This window comes from Pelodiscus sinensis, chromosome 1, assembly GCF_049634645.1.
Source record: "Pelodiscus sinensis isolate JC-2024 chromosome 1, ASM4963464v1, whole genome shotgun sequence".
NCBI classification, from domain to species: domain Eukaryota; kingdom Metazoa; phylum Chordata; order Testudines; family Trionychidae; genus Pelodiscus; species Pelodiscus sinensis.
Window position 1 is genome coordinate 233,399,015 of NC_134711.1, and position 18,367 is coordinate 233,417,381.

The 18,367-nt window shown below is 41.0% G+C and overlaps 2 protein-coding genes across 13 annotated transcripts in view; one reads left to right on the forward strand and one right to left on the reverse strand.

Annotated features, from left to right (window-relative positions):
- C1H2orf49 (chromosome 1 C2orf49 homolog) overlaps positions 1-15,076 on the forward strand; it is a 34,478-nt gene extending 19,402 nt beyond the window's left edge. Inside the window, exon 4 of one of the 2 annotated variants that reach the window (XM_075917716.1) lies at positions 251-2,313. In XM_075917716.1, the coding sequence (XP_075773831.1) occupies positions 251-307 (57 nt within the window). In that variant the 3' untranslated portion in view covers positions 308-2,313. Of the gene's footprint in view, positions 1-250 lie in introns of both variants that reach the window. The other variant, XM_075917719.1, reaches the window with a different exon arrangement.
- A 445-nt stretch (positions 15,077-15,521) lies between these two features.
- Positions 15,522-18,367, reverse strand: part of FHL2 (four and a half LIM domains 2) — a 222,061-nt gene continuing 219,215 nt past the window's right edge. For 8 of the 11 annotated variants that reach the window (XM_075917713.1, XM_075917692.1, XM_075917714.1 and 5 more), the window contains one exon: positions 15,523-16,398. In XM_075917713.1, coding sequence (XP_075773828.1) covers positions 16,247-16,398 — 152 coding nt within the window. In that variant the 3' untranslated portion in view covers positions 15,523-16,246. Of the gene's footprint in view, positions 16,399-16,421; positions 18,354-18,367 lie in introns of those variants that run through there. The other 3 variants (XM_025180387.2, XM_075917715.1, XM_075917675.1) reach the window with 3 other exon arrangements.

An 18,367-nucleotide genomic window follows, 5' to 3' on the forward strand; every position in this document is an offset into this window, starting at 1 on the left:
CACAACAAAAAAAGGGTGAATTTGCAAGAGATTAAATTCATCAGCTTTTATAGTTCTCCTGCTTACTTTTTACTTTCTGGATAAGCCTGACCTTTTAGCTTTCTCCAGAAGATGGCAACAGAAAGTTGTTGTTATGGTGCATATAGTGCTGAAGTGTTCAACTAACCACCCCTCGATATAGTACAGTAATTACTAAATACTGTCTACTGCAACACCTCTAATATTATTTGTATATTTTCTTCTATTCCAGAATGACCTGAAACCTACAGAAGCAAAGAAGAAAATCCAGCATGTAACATGGCCATGAATTTTTGGGGGTCCTAGAAATGTAAAATATATCACTCCTATAGTTCAAAACAGTTGAAGTACATATTTGAAGTACATTTTTCTTTAAAATATACAGGGATTCACATTATTATGGAGTTTTCTTAACAAGTTTGAAAGCTTCCTAATATAAAATTGGAATCCTATTCTCACCAATCACCTTAAAAGTGTTTACCGTCTTGTACTGAGTGGTTTCACTTCCCCTTCCAAAGATGGTGATGTTGCAAGAAACTAAAAAATACTACTTTTGAATTTTCAAGTATATTATAGTTCATCTCCTACGTATCCTTGTAAGACACCTATGTGACCTTATAAATGTTCATATTTTATGCTGTTTAACTAAATTCAGTTGAGTAGGTCATGTTCTGGCTCTAAATACCTTTAACACAATTGTTGAGGTTCCAAGTGGTATGAAAGATTGTGTATCCAAACCCTGCTTGGTTTCCAGAAGATAGTTACTTAAACAATATAGTGTAACATCATCCTATTGACAGATTTTATTCTAGGGAAACTATTATTATTTTTGTTATACAGAACAAAACTACAGAATTGTATTTGTATTACAATTAAAATACAGATTAAGTTGGTAATAGATGAACTATGTAAAATCTTTGCTTCAAATTGAAGCTTCTATAGTCATTTGAGATTAAAAAATGCACATGGAAGCACATTAGAATCTGTATTCAGTATGAATCTGAGGAAAAGTAATGAATGGATTAGTGCCATGCTCTTATATATACACATTTCTGTGTGTGTATGCAACAAGCTTCTTTTGTTACAATAATGCCTGTTAAAATAAAGTGGGAAATCACGGAATGCAGGCCAGCACTCTCCTATCAACAGCACATCAAGAGGTACCAGTCATGGCACTGAGAGTTAGAATACTATACTCTTAGCAATGTTTTGCCTCTCTCCTACCTGTGACCGTTTTGAAATAAGATTGTTGGTTTTTCTTTGAATCCCAGTGGATTCCATCTAGGTTATTGTGTGGTGTAGCACACTGGATCTGGTCCTATGTTCATTAAAATCAATGACAGTGGGCCATTGATTCCAGTGGTTTAGTGGGCCTGATCCTGCACCTACTTTGGTGTATGTGGTAAATAGTGACGTTTCTATGCAACAATTAACATGAAATCTGTGTACCTCTAATATTAAAGCTTTTCCTCCACTGAATTTAAACACGAAAAGACCTTTTGGTTGGCTTAATGAGCCAGTTTAAAATGCTGTCAGCACCAATCTGAAAGCTTACTTTGAATTTTTAAAATGTGTGTATATATATTAAAAATATGAACAGTAGTCTACATCAGACATAATTGTGACAGGAGTTTCCCATTCATTATTGTGGAATCAAAGGCATGTCTGAATGCTGTAAAATAGAATGATGTATGTTTTTTTAAATATTGTGTGCCCGTATCCTTTTACTAAACACTAAAACCTGTGTGCAGGTTTTATACTTCAGTATAGCAAAGTTTCAAATTAATGTACATTTTGTATGTAAAGAGTGGTCTTTTAAGTAGTTTTATCCTATTTAAATAAACTGAATTAAATATAATCATGTAAGTAGTATAGATCAATTCCGTAATGTAATTTAAGCCTATTTAGTTGAAATAGTGATGCTGAAGAGTACTCAGTCACTGAGGCTACTCCATAAAGTTAAGCATGTGCATAAGTGTTTGCAATATTGTGGTTTGTAATTTTAGTCAATGTTACACTTTTCTTTATTTTGACATCTTGCTCAGGCAACCAGAATTGTGACTCACTATGGGCATGTCTAGATTACATTTTAATTTCGAAAGAGGATATGCAAATTCTGTGGGAATTTGCATATTGTCTTCCGATCGCTTTTTTGAAAGCAGGTTTTTGAAAGTTAAAGTAGTCTGGATGCAGGTTCTTTCAGGAAAAAAAACCCTTTTTCGAAAAACCCCGTAAACCTAATTTTTTTAGGAAGAGCGGGGTTTTTTTTCCCAAAAAAAACCCATGTCCAGACTACTTTCACTTTCGAAAGACCTGCTTTTGAAAAAGCAATCAGAAGTCGATATACAAATTCCAGTAGAATTTGCATATCCTCTTTCAAAATTAAAACGTAGTCTAGACGTGCCCTTAGTTACCACTCTGCCACAGGAATAGTGAGTATTGCTGCTGATCTCTGTTTCAGCTCCCTGATGCATCAACTTATCCCTTGCAAACAAATGCTTCAGGACTTACCTTAAAGGTGACTGTGAATCCAGGTTCCCTGGAGATGTCCTTCTGCAGTGTTCTCTGTAGATATTCACAGAAGTTAAGTTTGCTGCCTCTAAAAAGACTGCACACGTTTGTCTGATAGATAGTTGAAGACTTATCGCTTCACTCCAGTATAACAGCACTGTGATAGTTTTGCAACAAAACAAAAATAAATTTATTAACAAAGAACGTAGGTTTGAGTCAAGAGTGAAAGAGATATGGAAGATAACATGTTTTGCTTGTAACTTGGCCAGTCACTAAAACAAATTCAGAAAGTTATTTTTTTGTTTAAGGAGGTTTCTGACCTTCAGTCAGTTCTCAGATATTCAGTTTCTTTCACTCTTAACTTATTCAAACTTATGTTTTTTTGTTAATACACTTATTCTTGGTTTGTTACAAAACTATCCCAGTGCTGTTATACTGGAGCCCTGGACTCTATTGCTGCCCCGGAACGGACCCCGGCACTGGGGGTTGTCCGCTGACTCCCAGACAAGGGGGCTGGCATGTGGCTGTGTGGAGCCAGCAGTGGTGTGTCCCCCACTTAACACCCCCCTTCATCCATAATTCCTAGTTAAAAATGTATTGGTTACACAGTTACATTTTACATTCCTGTTAATGACCAGCATATTACCAGTTTGCGTATAATACCCTGTGTGACAACTTTTATGTGCAGCTTATGGCTGCAATGTTTTCTAAATATTTGATACATAAATTTTCAAACAGATATTTCATTAACAGAAGTAAATTGGCAACTCATTTTTTTCATATTCCTGAGGTGTCATTTTTTAACAACTTTATTGATTGTCAGCTATATGGATAGCTTACAGACCACCACAATACTTAATATAGCTTAAAGAATGATTTACAAATCATTTTGACCAAATATACAGCTCCATTGAAGAAGTAGACCAATGATTAATAGAGCTATTTGTTCAGATATCCTTTCTTTACATTCTACAGTTTTGCGATGAGACCTCCTCAACTATGCTCCAGCAAAGGACTGGCTTTGTGTAGCATGGGTGATGCTAGATTTTTAAGTAGACTTACCACCTCTGCTTATGTATCTAGAAGTGGTTCAGATTAAACATACATTGATCTATACTTACATTTTAAAATGTTTAATTTTATACAGATTACCTTTCTGATATTTTCTCCTCTCAAAATAAATGGTTACATGGCTGCATGCTGCTCATTTTAAAAGCAAATCAAAGGGGTTTTGTTTAGTGATGCAAAATCCCATTTAATTGGTTAAACAGTTGAATATGGTGTTGGCATTCTGTTTAACCAATTAAAGAGGTGTGGGCTGGGGTCAGGCTAAAGCGGCCCTCACTGGGCTGTTGCCACAGTTTCCAACCTCCCCCCCACAGGGACTGCTACTACTGCCATGGTTCTGCCCCCGCTCCCAGTTAAGGGTTACGCTTACCGAGTAACCATTTAACCAGCTAACCATTAAAATCCCTAGTTCTGTTCCTGACTAAACAAGATATTGAAAAAACTAGGCCAGTTCTAGCTTTTTCACAGCTGACAGTAAAACCCAGAGGAGGGGCTTTAGAGAGGAAATTTCTTTACGATTCTCCTTGCAAAATTTTCCATTCTGTCTCGTCTTCAGTTTTGGCTCCTTGAAAGATAAGTCAGGGGGATTCATAAAAGCCTATGTTAGTCTGTGCCTCCATATTTGCTTTGAAATGCCAATGTTCCAATCTGCTTTCTTGAAACTATATTCCTAACTCAGTTCCTGTCCATGGCTGCTCCCAAAGGCTTCATTCATTATCCTTTCCAAAATTGATTCTTTAGGGCTTTGTTTCTCCTACACCTATACACTCACCAGAAGTCACCACTCTCTTCTCTGTATAGCTCAGAGAGATTTAAACATGAATTCTAGGGTTTCATTTGAACTACTTATACCTGGTCCAGTTCTCTGCAGTAGAAATGAGTTGCTGTAACTTCATAATTTTTTTCATTGCTTTTAAACAGTAGCTTCTGGTGCAATTTGCAAAGTTTCAGTAATAACTTCAAAACCAGTTCTAATAATTGTGCCTAATTTTTAAAAAAAGAATACTGTTAAGAAGTTTAAGTCCCTAGCACAACCTGTTTAAAACTATTATTTGATCTGAAATACATTGCCGAGTTAGCATGAAATTAAAAAAATGTTGACAGGACATTAGATGTAAGCCAATGTTTTATGTTCTCCTGGCTATTTTTAACAAGGTGGGGCTCTTACACCTTTCAAAGGAGGAATATGGAACTCCGTTCGCAGCCAGGGGCCAGTGGGAAGTCCCACTGACTGGGCTGCATGTGGGTGCCAGCTTTGAAATGTACAAGAGTCCCCAGCAGGAGCTCTTGTGAATTTCAAGGCAGAAGCGCCCTCATGGAGCTGAAGGTCAGCTGGGGACAGCGTTGAAATGCCACGTGGAACCCGGGTCAGCTGGGGACTCCCCGACTGATCCTGGGCTCTGCATGGCATCTCTGTGGAACCCGAGGTCAGCTGGGGACTCCCCAGCTGACCCCGGACTCTGTGTGCTGTGCTGGAACCCAAGATCAACTGGGGAGTCCCCAGCTGATCCCGGGCTCCATGCAAATGCTGCGGCGGCGTTTTAAAGGGGCAGTGCTGCACAGAGCCTGGGGTCAGCTCAATGCAGCGCTGCTTTGAAACATTTAGCCGCATGGAGCCTGGGGTCAGCTCCGTTCTGTGCTGCCGCTTTAGTACTCCTTTCCCCCTCCCTTTGCTGCCTCTATCTGATAGAGGCAGAATCAACTAGTCAACTCAACTATCCGATAAGCATATAATCGACTAGTCCTTAACATCCTTAGCATGGATACAGAAAACAAGTGATCTATTCTGAAAGCATGTAGAAAAAAGATATTTCACCTGTGCCTAAGGTTTCCATACATAAAGCTCAAAGGGCAACTGCCACTATATTTTTTGAATAAATTACTTACAGTACCTAAGATATCTCTCTTCTACTATGCTGTCTGAAGAATCATCTGAAATGCAATCAGTACCATGATCAGACACTATTTGATCGATGCAATATAAGGACCTAAATGTGTAGTATTGTAAAAGTGGTAAGTGCATTTTTGCTCATGTAGTAAGTCAGTGGTGGTAAAAATAGGATTCACTTAGCTGATACTGTAAAACCAAAAGTAATACAGGCAGTCCCCGGGTTATGTACAAGATAGGGACTGTAGGTTTGTTCTTAAGTTGAATTTGTATGTAAGTCGGAACTGGTACATATTGTAGGGGAAACTCTAGCCAAACATTTCTCCAGAGCTCAGTTTTATTCTCCCACACCTCACTTCCCTCAGTCCTTTATTCTCAAGCTGAGGTGTCTGCTGAGAGAAGCCGCTCCGCGTCTCCCTGGTCTGCTGGGGGGAAGCAGCTAGTGCGGGGTTGCCTCATCCCGTTTGTAAGTAGGGATCCGATGTAAGTCGGATCCATGTAACCCGGGGACTGCCTGTAGTTTGGGACTGACTGGGTTTTTTAATCTTCATTAAAGAATGTGATTATGCAAACTGAACTGTGAACTAATCATTTATGTGAGTGATACCTGTACACACTGCACTGCTCTACTGATTTTAGTTTTTAAAGACACTTCACTGCAGGTAATAAGTAACCCATGTTGGGTACAAAGATTTCCAGCATTTTTTTCCCTCTCTTTATTCTGAAAGTTAATTTGCATCTATAACAATGACAAGGAAATTTTTATATTTTGAAAGGATGTGTGGTATAATTAGCTGACTGATCTCCAATTCCTGCTGAATACATATTACTTTCCATCTGAAAAGTGCATAAAGAGTGTATTCGCTGTCTGACATGGCCATCATTCTTGAAGTTACTGCCAGGGGTCTCCCTTCATTTGATTGTTTTCCATGATAATATTCCACTGCTAGCACATAGTCACTAGTGTTGGACAAGAATACACATGTTGCAACAGTTGGTATGCTAAGTTAAAATTATAATTTTTCCTGGCGGATATGGTATTGTGACTTCTGTACAAATTTCTCCTATGTTCTCTTGAGCTCTTGAATTGTTAGCTAAATTTTGAGCATAGACTTAGAAATAATTTTATAAATTAAAAATAGCATGTGGCTAGATTAAAGGCATATATTCACTGTTGGGGCTAAACCTTAAAAAAATCATATACTGGTCAACAGATAATATCCGTTCATAAATATATTTGGAGATGTTAGTTTAATTTTTCCCTGCCAGTAATCTTATTATGATTTGATTCCATAGAATAGTGAGCAGCCTGTTCAGAAGTTATCTGGTAGAGAGCAAGCACAGTAACTGAAAACTCTGGAAGGTTTGATGGAATAAGGTACGATGATCTTGATACGTTGGAGAAACTGGTAGATATCAATGAAATAAGATTCAATAAAAAGACATAGAGGTTCATCTCTATGGGATAATCAAATTCACATATATGGTATACAAAAATGATTGATGATAAATAGCTCAGACAGCACTTCCATTTTTTAAAAGCATTGTATAAGAGGTAAATATCTCATTTTTACAGGCGGGGAAATGGAGCTATCAATTGAATTATGCAGTGATGTGTGCACAGACTCAGAAAAGTCCCTTGTCCTGAGCTCAGTTTTCAGTCCATTTAACCACACCAGCAATAATAATAGAGCCCAGCAAATTGACTTTGTATCTTTGACTACGTTTGTAGATTGGATTCGCATACAAATTTTATATCTGTTCATGGCTGCAAGGCACTGGAGCCAAAAATAATGGCAACGAAGTATGAGAGCAATGGCATAGTGTTACAAAAAATAAAGGTTTAAATTTGGATATACTTAAAAAGTATTTACTTGGCTTGTTTTGCAGACTATTACTCTGTATCCAGATTTGGATGAGGTTGGAGCAGAAAACTGTGATCAACTGTAAGAACTATATTAAAGAAATAAATTGAAAGAGAGGATTATATAATTAATATAGGGCATGTCTACACAGCAGCATTATTTTGGAATAACTCCTGTTATTCTAAAATAACTATGTGAGTGTCTACACAGCAAGCCCATTATGTCAAAAAAATATTGAAACAACGGGCGTCTTATTCTGTGTTCTGTAACCTCATTGTATGAGGAATAAAGCCTATTCCAAAATAGCTAGTTTGGAACAGGACATGTATAGACAGGGAAGCTGGAGTTATTTCAAAATAAGAGGCTTCTGGCTCCTCCCACAGGTGCCGTGCTGGCCACTCTGTCCATACTCATCAAAACTCTATAGTCCCCCTTCCCCTGCAGCCCTTAGAGCTGCAGTCCCTGGGGAAAGGTCTCATGGCAAAGTGGAGGCCCTGACAGCCCTGAGCTACACAGCAGGTGCCAGAGCAGTGTTTTTGGCTGCCATGAGCAACCCTGTTGCTCCCACTGAGCCCTCTTCTGCTCCCAGGGAGCCAGTAGCCAGCTCCCAGGACCCTACCCAGGGACAGAAGAGTCATGTGCCCTCCTGGTCTGCTGTGGAGATCCTGGACCTCATTGAGGTGTGGGGAGAAGAAGCAAACCTCCAGGATCTCTGTACCAGATGCAGGAATGCAGCTATGTATGGCCGCATAGCTACCAAGGGCCACGCTCACCCAGCAGCAGGTGCACTTTAAGGTAAAGGAGCTAAGACAGGCCTATGCCAAGCCCAGGGAGCACAGCTCCCACTCTGGCAGCACTGCAATCCTGCCCATACTACACACACCACCACCACATTCCAGGGGAGGGGTCAGTTCCTTCCCCCTGCCTTGTTGTGGACTCAGGGCTGGAGATGCATGTCATTGCCCTCCTGGGGGGGCACAGCCTGTGAAGAAGAGGAGGAGCTGGATGAGACCATCACCATATCCATGTCGTCCAGTAAGAGGTCATGCTTGCCCTGGAGTCGGTACCCCCAACCCAGGATGTCTCCCGGGCATCATCTGAAGCTGGGGAAGGCCCATCAGGTGAGTGCCATTACTTTCCCCAGACACACACGGGTGGAGGCAGTGAGGGGCTACTGCATGCTCCTTGCTTGGCCTTCTCAGCCTGGGGATCATGCAGCAGCCTGTGCACGTGGATGCATGTGGAGCGGCAGTTTGGGGTGCTCAGCGACAGAGGACCCTTGTGCTCTTGCTCACGGGGGGTCTGGAGAAGTCTGCCATACTGATGCCAGGGTAGGACATCCACCACTAGAAGGAGGTGGGGGACATGGAGACATGCACCCACTCAGGAGTGCCCTACACTTGGGGCAGTATCCTCTCTCTGGGACAACACGGCGAGGTGGAAGAGCTTCTGCTTCTCCCATAAACCTCCTCCTCCCACCATCCTGCCCCACTCTCCTCCCACGGGCAGGGATACAAGTCCTCTCTCTGTGGGACATTGCCACTGCTGGACCTGGTATGTGCATGGCACAGAGGGAAGCCCAGCTGCTCCATGGTTCCCTGTCCCCTCCGCAGACTTCCAGTCTTCCCAGGCCTGCTTGTCCCTGGGATGTGGGGGTAGTGAAACTCCCCCTTGGACACCTGTGCCCTTGCAGGAAAGGGCCCACTGTCTATGCCTCAGGTGGCCTTGCTGGAAGCACATCACCTTAGTCTGACCTGTGGCTTTTCGGGCTCAGATGCGTGCTGGCATCAGACACAATGGCTCCAGGGATGACTGACCTTCTCTCTGTTCTATACAGCTGGACTAGCTGCAAGAGGGGAGCGGTCAACACCCCACGTGCTGTCGTCCTGACCTGCATGACCTGCATGCAGAGGAAAGCCCACAAGGACCTCCAGAGGGAGCACATTGCTGCTGTGTGAGCTTTGCAGCATTCCATGGACCGGCAGGACCGGAGACTGGAGGAGGATCTCCAGCTGTGCCACAACACCTGGCATGAGCTGCTGCAGCAGGGCCAGACCATCTGCGCAGCCTTCACCACAGTCGTCAACCTCCTGGTGGCCGCTCCTGCTGTCGCTCCCACGCCACCTGCCACCCCTCTGGCTTCTCCCCCTAATGCCCTCTGTGGCTGTGGAGGGCCCTGCACACAAAGTGGTGGGACCACCCTAGGCAGGTGCAACTCCCAGCCCCACCCTTGAGCCTCTCCTTCCCTCCCCCAGCTCCCTTCTCCTCCCCCCCCCCTCCAAGGTTCTTTCCCCAGTCCCTCCCCAATGACATTTACTCCAACTAACAAAACGAAGTTTATTGTTTCCAAACAAAAAGTGTGGTTTATTGTCTCTGCAGGGGAAGGGAGGGATGTGGGAGTAAAGGCAAAGAGGGGCAATGCACAGGATCTAGTTTGAAATAAGCTATTTTGGAGTATTTCCTCCGAAATAGCTTATTCTGAAAAAACCGTGCAGTGTAGACGTGCCCATAGAGAAAATATATTGTTCCTACTGTGTGCAATTCTGATTCCCCATGTTTTAGAAAGATGAATTCAAATTGGAACATGTGTAGAAAGAGATGATTAAGACCATTAGAGGAATGGAAAAGCAACCTTATGAGAGGAGGTTGGCTTGTTTAACATAATCAAAAGAAGGCTGAAGGAACTGAAGAATGGCCATACTAGGTCAGACCAAAGGTCCACCTAGCCCAGTATCCTGTCTTCCAGCCTTGGTCAGAGCCAGGTGCCCAGAGGGAATGAAAAGAACAAGTAATCAAGTAATCCATCCCATTGCCTGTTCCTAGCCCTGACAAATAGAAGCTACAGGCACCTTTCCTGCCCATTTTCTGGCTAGTAGCCATTGATGGACCTCTCCTCCATGAATCTAGCTTTTTTAAAACCCTGTGAAAGTCTTGGCCTTCACATCTGGCAGGGAGTTCCACAGGTTGTGGGTTGTGTGTGAAATAAGACTTCCTCTTTTTTGTTTGAAACCTGCTGCCTATTAATTTCATTTGGTAAACCCTAGTTCTTGTGTTATGGGAAGGAGTAAATAATTTTCCTTATTTACTTTCTCCATACCAGTAATGATTTTATAGATCTTTTTATGTCCCCCCACCTTAGTCATCCCTTTTCCAAGCTGAAAAGTCCAAAATGTATAACTCTCTCATATGGCAGTTGTTCCATACCTCTAATCATTGTCCTTTTCTGAACCTGTTCTAATTCCAGTACAACTTTTTTTTTTTAGATGAGATGACCACATCTGCACACAGTAGTCAAAATGTGGACATACCATGGATTTATATAATTGCAATATATTTTCTGTCTTATCTATCCCTTTCTTAATGATTCCCAACATTGTTTGCTTTTTGGAATAGTTTCACGTTGAAGGGGATGTTTTCAAAGAACTATCCAATATGACTCCAAGAGCTCTGTCTTGGGTCTAAATTAGCATTTACCACTCATCATTTTATATGTATAGTTGGGATTATGTTTTCCAATCTGCTACTTCACATTTATCAAAAAAGTAATTGTCTGCTATTTTATTTCCCACTGACCCAGTTCTGTGAAAACCTTTTGAAGCTCTTTGCAGTCTGCTGTGGACTTAAACATTTTGAGCAATTTTGTATCATCTGTAAATTTTGCCACCTCACTGGTTACCTCTTTCTCTAGATTATTTATGATTATGTGGAATAGGGTAGGTTTCAGTACAGACACCTGGAGGACACTACTGTTTACCTCTCCTTTCTGAAAACTGAACTTTTATTCCTACCCTATGATTGCTACCTTTCAGCCAGTTACCAATCCATGAGAGGATCTTCCCTCTTATTCCATGACAACTTACTTTGCTTAAGATCCTTTGGTGAAGGATCTTGTCAAAGGCTTTCTGGAGATCAAAGTACACTATATCCACTGAATCCCCCATTTCCACAAGCTTGTTGACCCCCTCTAATAATTCTAGTAGATTGGCGAGGCATGATTTCCCTAAACAAAAACCATGTTGACTTTTCCCCAACAAATTGTGTTATCTATGTGTCTGACAATTCTGTTCTTTACTATAGTTTCTACCAGTTTGCCTGGTTCTGAAGTTAAGTCTCTATTATGGTGTTTTGAAAAAGTTTCCATGCAGCTTGCAGAGATTTGGCATCGTGCCTTTTAATTTCTCTTTCACTAACTTCCTCATTTTTGTGTAGTCCCCTGTGCTGAAAATTAAATGCTACATTTTATGGGCTGCGTAGTGTTTTCCTCACCACGGGGGTGTTTAATTATATTATGGTCACTGTCATGAAGTGGTCCAGCTATATTCACTTCTTGGGCCAGATCCTGTGCTCAGTTTAGGACCAAACCAAGAATTTTCCTCTCCTCTTGTGAATTCCAGTACCAGCTATTTCAAGAAGCAGCTATTTCAAGAAGCAGCCATTTAAGGTGCCAAAAATGTATTGCCTGCATCCTGTCCTGAAGTGATATGTGCCCAGTCAATAAGGAGATAGTTGAAATCCCTCATTATTATTGAGCTTTTTTATTTTTATAACCTGTCTAATCTCCCTTAGCATTTCACTGTCACCATCCCTCCTAGGTGGTAGGTAATATACTCCTGCTGCTATATTCTTATTATTAGAGCAGAGGTCAGCAAACTATGGCTTGTGAGCCATATACGACTCACTTAGGAGCTAAATATGGCTCACAGCTCAAGCTCAGCCCCCATGGGTAGCCTGTGCTGGTGACCCCGAGCCCATCATACACCTGAACCCCCTGCCCTGATCCCCTCACTCCCCCACATCTCCAAACTCCTGAACCCCCACATTCCCAGCCTCCCACCATAAGACTGACAGAAGACAGCCTGAATGTGCACATGAAGCTGGATTTGACCAGTTATGATGTAAACTTGAAAGAAATGTGCGAAAAGATGCAACAGCAGAAGTCTCTTTAAATAGTCTATGTGTACAAAGTTTCATTTTTGCTATTAATCATTGTCAATTATCAATAATATTAAGTTGTATATTTTCAGTCATGCAAATGGGCATTCCTATACAGTTCTTTGTTGACCACTTGTTCTGAATTTTGATGTAGTTTGGCTCTTTGGTTTGAAAAGATTGCTGAGCCCTGTGTTAGAGCATGGAATTACTATCCATAGAAATTTTATGGTGCAGTTTGGTTCATTTAATATTTTTACTTCATTTGATTCTACACTTTCTTTCACATATGTGCCATTCTCCCACCGGCATGATCTGTTCTGTCCCTCTGATATATTTGATACCAGGTATGACTGTTTCTCATTAATTACCCTCATTCCACCAAGTTTCTGTGATGCCTATTATATCAATATCCTCCATTAATACAAGGCAATCTAGTTCATCCATCTTATTATTTAGACTTCCAGTGTTTGTTAATCACTTTAAATGCTTGTCACTCTTTAGCCATCTGCAATTACAAGACATGATTGAAAGGTGCCCTTTTGCATTTGACTGTTTCTCTTCAGATCTTACTCATATTTTATCATCTTCCACCGTCTTCTCCTTATTAGGACATAGAGAATTTCCATGAATTTCCTAAGAGATGTCTCTGTCCAATCCAGGTGGTCTTTTGCACCAGGCGGCTTTGTTTAAAAACTTCTCTATGACCTTTTTTAATTTTAAGTTCCAGCAAATTGGTTCCATTTTGTTTTAGGTGGGGCCTATGGTTCCCCAAAAGGTTCCCTGGTTCCTAGTAAAATGAAATCCCTCCTCACTGTACCTTTGTCTCTTCCACACATTGAGACCCTGCAGTTCTTCCTGTCTACTGTGGAGATCCTGGACTTTACCTTGCAGTCTAAATTTGGTCTCCAGGACCTTTCTCCTATCTTTCCCTATGTCACTGGTACCTACATGTATCATGACCACCAGCTCCTCCCCAGCACTGCACATAAGTCTATCTAGATCCCTTGCACCAGGCACATAAGTCACCATGAGATACTCCTGGTTATCACAAACCCAGCTGTATATGTTCCTAATGATCAAATCCCCCGTTACTAACACGTGTCTCTCTTTTAATAACTTTAGTTCCGTCTTCCGGACAGGTGCAAGAGAATGCCAGAACATCATCTTGAAAGAAGGTCCCAACTAGAGGATTGTTTCCCTCTGCTCCAGTTGGATGTTCTCCTTCTCTGAGATTTTCACTCTCCTCAACAACACAGAGGCTTTCTGACTGGAGTTGGGACCATTCTATTGTGTCCCAGAAAGTCTCATCTGTGTACCTTTCTGCCTCCCTTAGCTCCTTCAGTTCAGCCACACTGGACTCCAAAGCCTGTACATGGTCTCTGGGGTCCAGGAGCTCCTTGCACCATATCCACATATACACCACCTGTCAATAGGGCAAGGTAATCATACATGCTACATTGGGTGCAATAAACTAAATAGCCCCCACTCTGCTGCTTGGCTTCTGCCTGTATTCTCTTTTTACTCCTCGATTTTGTTACTCTCTTGGTGGGACGGTTTTTTAAACTTTTATGTTTAAAGAATATTAAGTGTATTTTTGCCCTCCCCTCCCCACAATTTCCCTCTAAGCTCCTCTGTTCACTAGTTCCTCTGATTGCTTAGAAATAGGCTTTTAAAAACCCTGCCCTTCCTGATAAGCCCTGCCCTGTGGATTAGGGATCAAAGCCTCTTTAACAACTCTCAGCCTTGCCTAGCAGGCTGCTGGTCTCCGCACACCATGGAGAATCTGCCGCACGGTATCTTTCCATCAAGCAGCAAGCACACCACAAACACACACACACACATTGTCTCACACACACACTATGGACAACCTACTTCAAGGGTCACATAGTAGGGAAGATATGATTGTTCTCTATAAAAACATCAGAGGGATAAATACCAGGTGGGAGGGGGAGGAGTTATTTAAGTTAAGCACCAGTATTGACACACGAACACATATCTATAAACTGGCCATCCATAAGTTTAGGCTTGAAACTAGATAAAGGTTTCTAACCATTAGAGGAGTAAAATTCTGGAACAGCCTTCCAGGAAAATAAAGGGGACCAAAAAACCTAGCTAGCTTCAAGACCGAGCTTGATAAGTTTATGGAAGGTATAGTCTGATGAGCATGTAGCCCATTTGTGATGGCTGGTAGCAAATATCTGAAATGGCTGATGATGGGATACTAGATGGGGAGGACTAAAGATAATTTTTTCCCAGGTGTCTGGGTGGTGTGCGATGTTCCCTCTAATCTTTTCCATCCATATACAGAATACATTTTTATGTGCATCAAGGCATGTGTGAATGCATCACCAGTAGAAATAAAACCTGGCCATGGGTGCTCTGCTAATCCACTTGGTAGCATCTGAAGCTCTTCTTAGTGGCAGCACAAACACACAGAGTATCAGGAACACTGGTAGTGGGTGTTGCCCACATGATCAGGGTCTAACTGACTGCTGTGTTTGGGGCAACAAAAGAATTTCCCCCTTGAGTCAGATTGGTAGAGAGAGTGGGGTAAGAACTGCACACTCTTGAGTTTCCAAACAAGGGACTCAGTGATACAAGAATACATCCCTAGTAATTGTGAACTTCTATTAGCAAAAATTAAACTAAACACACTACTGTAAATCAGTGTCTGCAAATGCTTTTTCGTGATAAACTACGTGAGAAACAAAAAAATCACATTCCTAAGTTTTATCTATAAAAATCACACAATGTTTTGGATTGGTTCAACATTTTTATATAAGGCCATATGGATTCTAAGTTGACAGACAATCCCAAATTGCAGTTTATCTTAAAACTTTATTTTCAAAAGAATCTTTTTTACTGGATTATTAAATATAGCAATTGAACATACAGTAATTATTATAACGGGTGATATTTCATTTTCTACACAATTCAATTAGTATTCATTTCTGTATGGAAAACCTTCCACTTGTTGAAATTAGTGGAAGATTACCTGCTATTTTGGTGCATTCATTTTAGGACAATTATCAGAACACTGTAAATATACTACTACTACGAAGAAATAGATTGTATTTATATAGCTTACACTGCATCTTTTTTAAACTTTTGAAGCGCTCTATTTATAATCTATATACTATATACTAATATACTATAGAACACAGGAAAATGTTGACACATTGAAAGTAATAACAAACCAAAATGATAAAAAATGTATTTTAAATTATTTTATTATTTTAAGAAATACAATATGCAGTGTCATTTTGACTGTACTGATAATCAGAATTTGTACTTCACACAATGATCATCTAGTCATGCAATAAAATATTTGTTACAGAACATTCCTGCTTCAATGACTAATAATCATTTTCTCTTAGTTAAGGCATGGTACAGATTCTTTAGCAACAATACACTCATCTCATTCTCATCTCCTTCTACACTTGACAGCACAGTGCAATTACACATTCTAAGAACACTGGGCTTGAAAGGTCAGCCCTATTGAAGTCAAATGGAGTCTTGCCATTTACTTCAGTGGGTCAAAAATTTCACCTTTAATCTCTACCTACGAAGTTAAATCACATGGCCTTTGTAATCCTTCAAACATATCACTCTCTTACAGACTACATCATGTTAGTATATTTAAAAATTCAGTGAAGAAAATAAAATGTCAAAAAAAGCCAACACATTTCATATGTCAAGCCTTGCACTGATCTTGGTTAACTATATCACTCCTTAATAATCAACAATCCATCTAGAGATTCTGAAATCATCTGTTGCCCTCCTCCCCATCCACTTTGAGATTTAGACAGTCCGGAGGGGAAAAAGTTGATGTGATGTGAATGGTACTGAGAAACACAGATGAGCGAGTAAAGTCTTCATATGGTTGACTAAAACTAGTACACATTGCATGTTTCAAAAAATAAGTATTGCAAGCACAGCTCTGCTTTCCTCCTTGTTTTAAACTTTAAATATCTTTCCCACACTCAGGGCAAAGGATGTCATCCCTTTCTGTGAGGAAGCCGCGGCCCACTAATGAAAGAGAACACTTCTTACAGTTAAAGCAGTCATTATGCCACTGCCGTTCTTCAAAGGAGATATACTTGGTTCCTCCGAGTCCTATTTAAAAACCAAAAGCAATAAGGAAAAACAATGGAGTACCAGTCATCAGGTGACTTAGTGCAAGAATTCTATTTGAGGACTGCCAATGATATCCGCTGTAAAGCAGTGAAAGAAATTTTTTGTGAAAGAGAATTCCAATCCTGCTGTGCTTTAGCTTAATTTTGCCATCCTTACAGATGGGCTGTGTCTACACTGGCCATGAGTATTTGCGCAAGAACACTGATGTTGTAATGTATAAAATCAGTGCTTCTTGCGCCAATACTCTGACGCTCCTGCTCAGGGATAAGCCCTCTTGCACAAGTATTCTTGTGCAAGAAGCTAGTGTAGACAGCAATGTTAATTTCTTGTGCAAGAAAGCCCGATGGCTAAAATGGCCATCGGAGCTTTCTTGCACAAGAGAAAGCACGGCACGGATGCTTTTGCACAAAGCATGCCAGTATAGACACTCTCTTGTGCAAATACTTTTAATGGAAAAACTCTTCCGTTAAAAGTATTTGTGTTAAATCATGCCAGTGTAGACGCAGCCATGGTGAGTAGGGCTCTCACTTTATCTTCACTTTAAATGCTACAGCTGCACTGCTGTGGAGCTTCCATGTAGATATTTCCTTTGCCATTGGGAGAGGTTCTCCCTTCGGCATAGGTAATTCAGCTCTCAAAGAGGCCAGAGCCTTCCATCAACCTAGTGTGTTCTACAGGGGGATTTAGGCTAGCTTAACTGTGTCACTCAGAGGTGTGGATTTTTCACACCCCTGAGTGATATACCAGATTTGATGTACATTTTCTAGCATAAACCAGCCCTTAATCTTCATGATACTCAATGGACATAGGAACTGGATTTTAACTGATGGATTTGACAGAGAAATGAGATATAACATATACCAGGGAATCAGAACAGACAGGAAGGTTATGGGCTACATAAAGATAACATTATTATTCAGTATAGGCATACTTGTCTTGAAAAGTTAGGGGTTTACATTTTGTTATGTAAACTTGTTAACTTGTATTGCTGAAGGTGCCGAACTAAAATTGAGTAAACTCAATAGAATGAAGATAATGGTTTGACAGTTTTGAGGAGCATGTGCCAAGAAAGAGGGGAAGAAAATGCAAAAATATTTGAGAGAAAGAGGTGAGGGAGCCCATTGAGGATGACCTCACTGGGGAAGTAGTAGTTGGGGGACTGTGCAGGGGACAAGGGGCCAGGCTTTGATATGACCTATGCGTTGCATGACCTTGAAAGCAAGGAGAAGCTGTTTGAACTGATGCCGAGGGCACAGTGCAATCACAGTGACCGAGGAGACTGAAAGGATGTGTGGAACATTGTTGAAGTGACAGGTGAGAGATGATTCTTTCAGGAGTATTTTGCATAGTTGGGAGGGAAGGGCAGTTAGTATAAAAAAACTCAAAGGGGGAAATTCAGCATTTCCTGCCTATGTTTATGCTGCAGTTTCCATGATGGCAAAGAAGTGCTAAGTGTGCCATCTAAAACAGATGATTGGTAACGGCAAGAGAGGTGTGAGCAGACAGGCAAAGAGTGAAATAATGGCTGGGGGCAGAGCAATCCAAGTGTCACATGAGAGACTTGCTCCGTGCTGTAGTTTGGAACCTTAGTCTTGGACTGTGTATCTAGTATGTCTAAAGCATTGGCCACCCCCATAGGGTTATCTTTATGCTTAGCCAATGTTGATAAAACACTGTATAATTGTTCTCTCTAATATTTTCATACTGAAAGGCTGTGCATCAAAGCGGTGTGATTTCTAGGCACCTATCCTGAAAACCCAGGAAAACCTCCATGCAGTCAAAAATGAAACATAATTAAATGTAGTTTCTATTGGGAAGGAAGTTACTGTTGGTGGACACAGTAGTGTCTCAGAAATAAAAGCAGGCTGAATACCAAATGGTGTATGTATATCCTACTATATGCATAGTTGTCTTAGGATGTAGCTACATGTTCCCTGGAAATCAAATA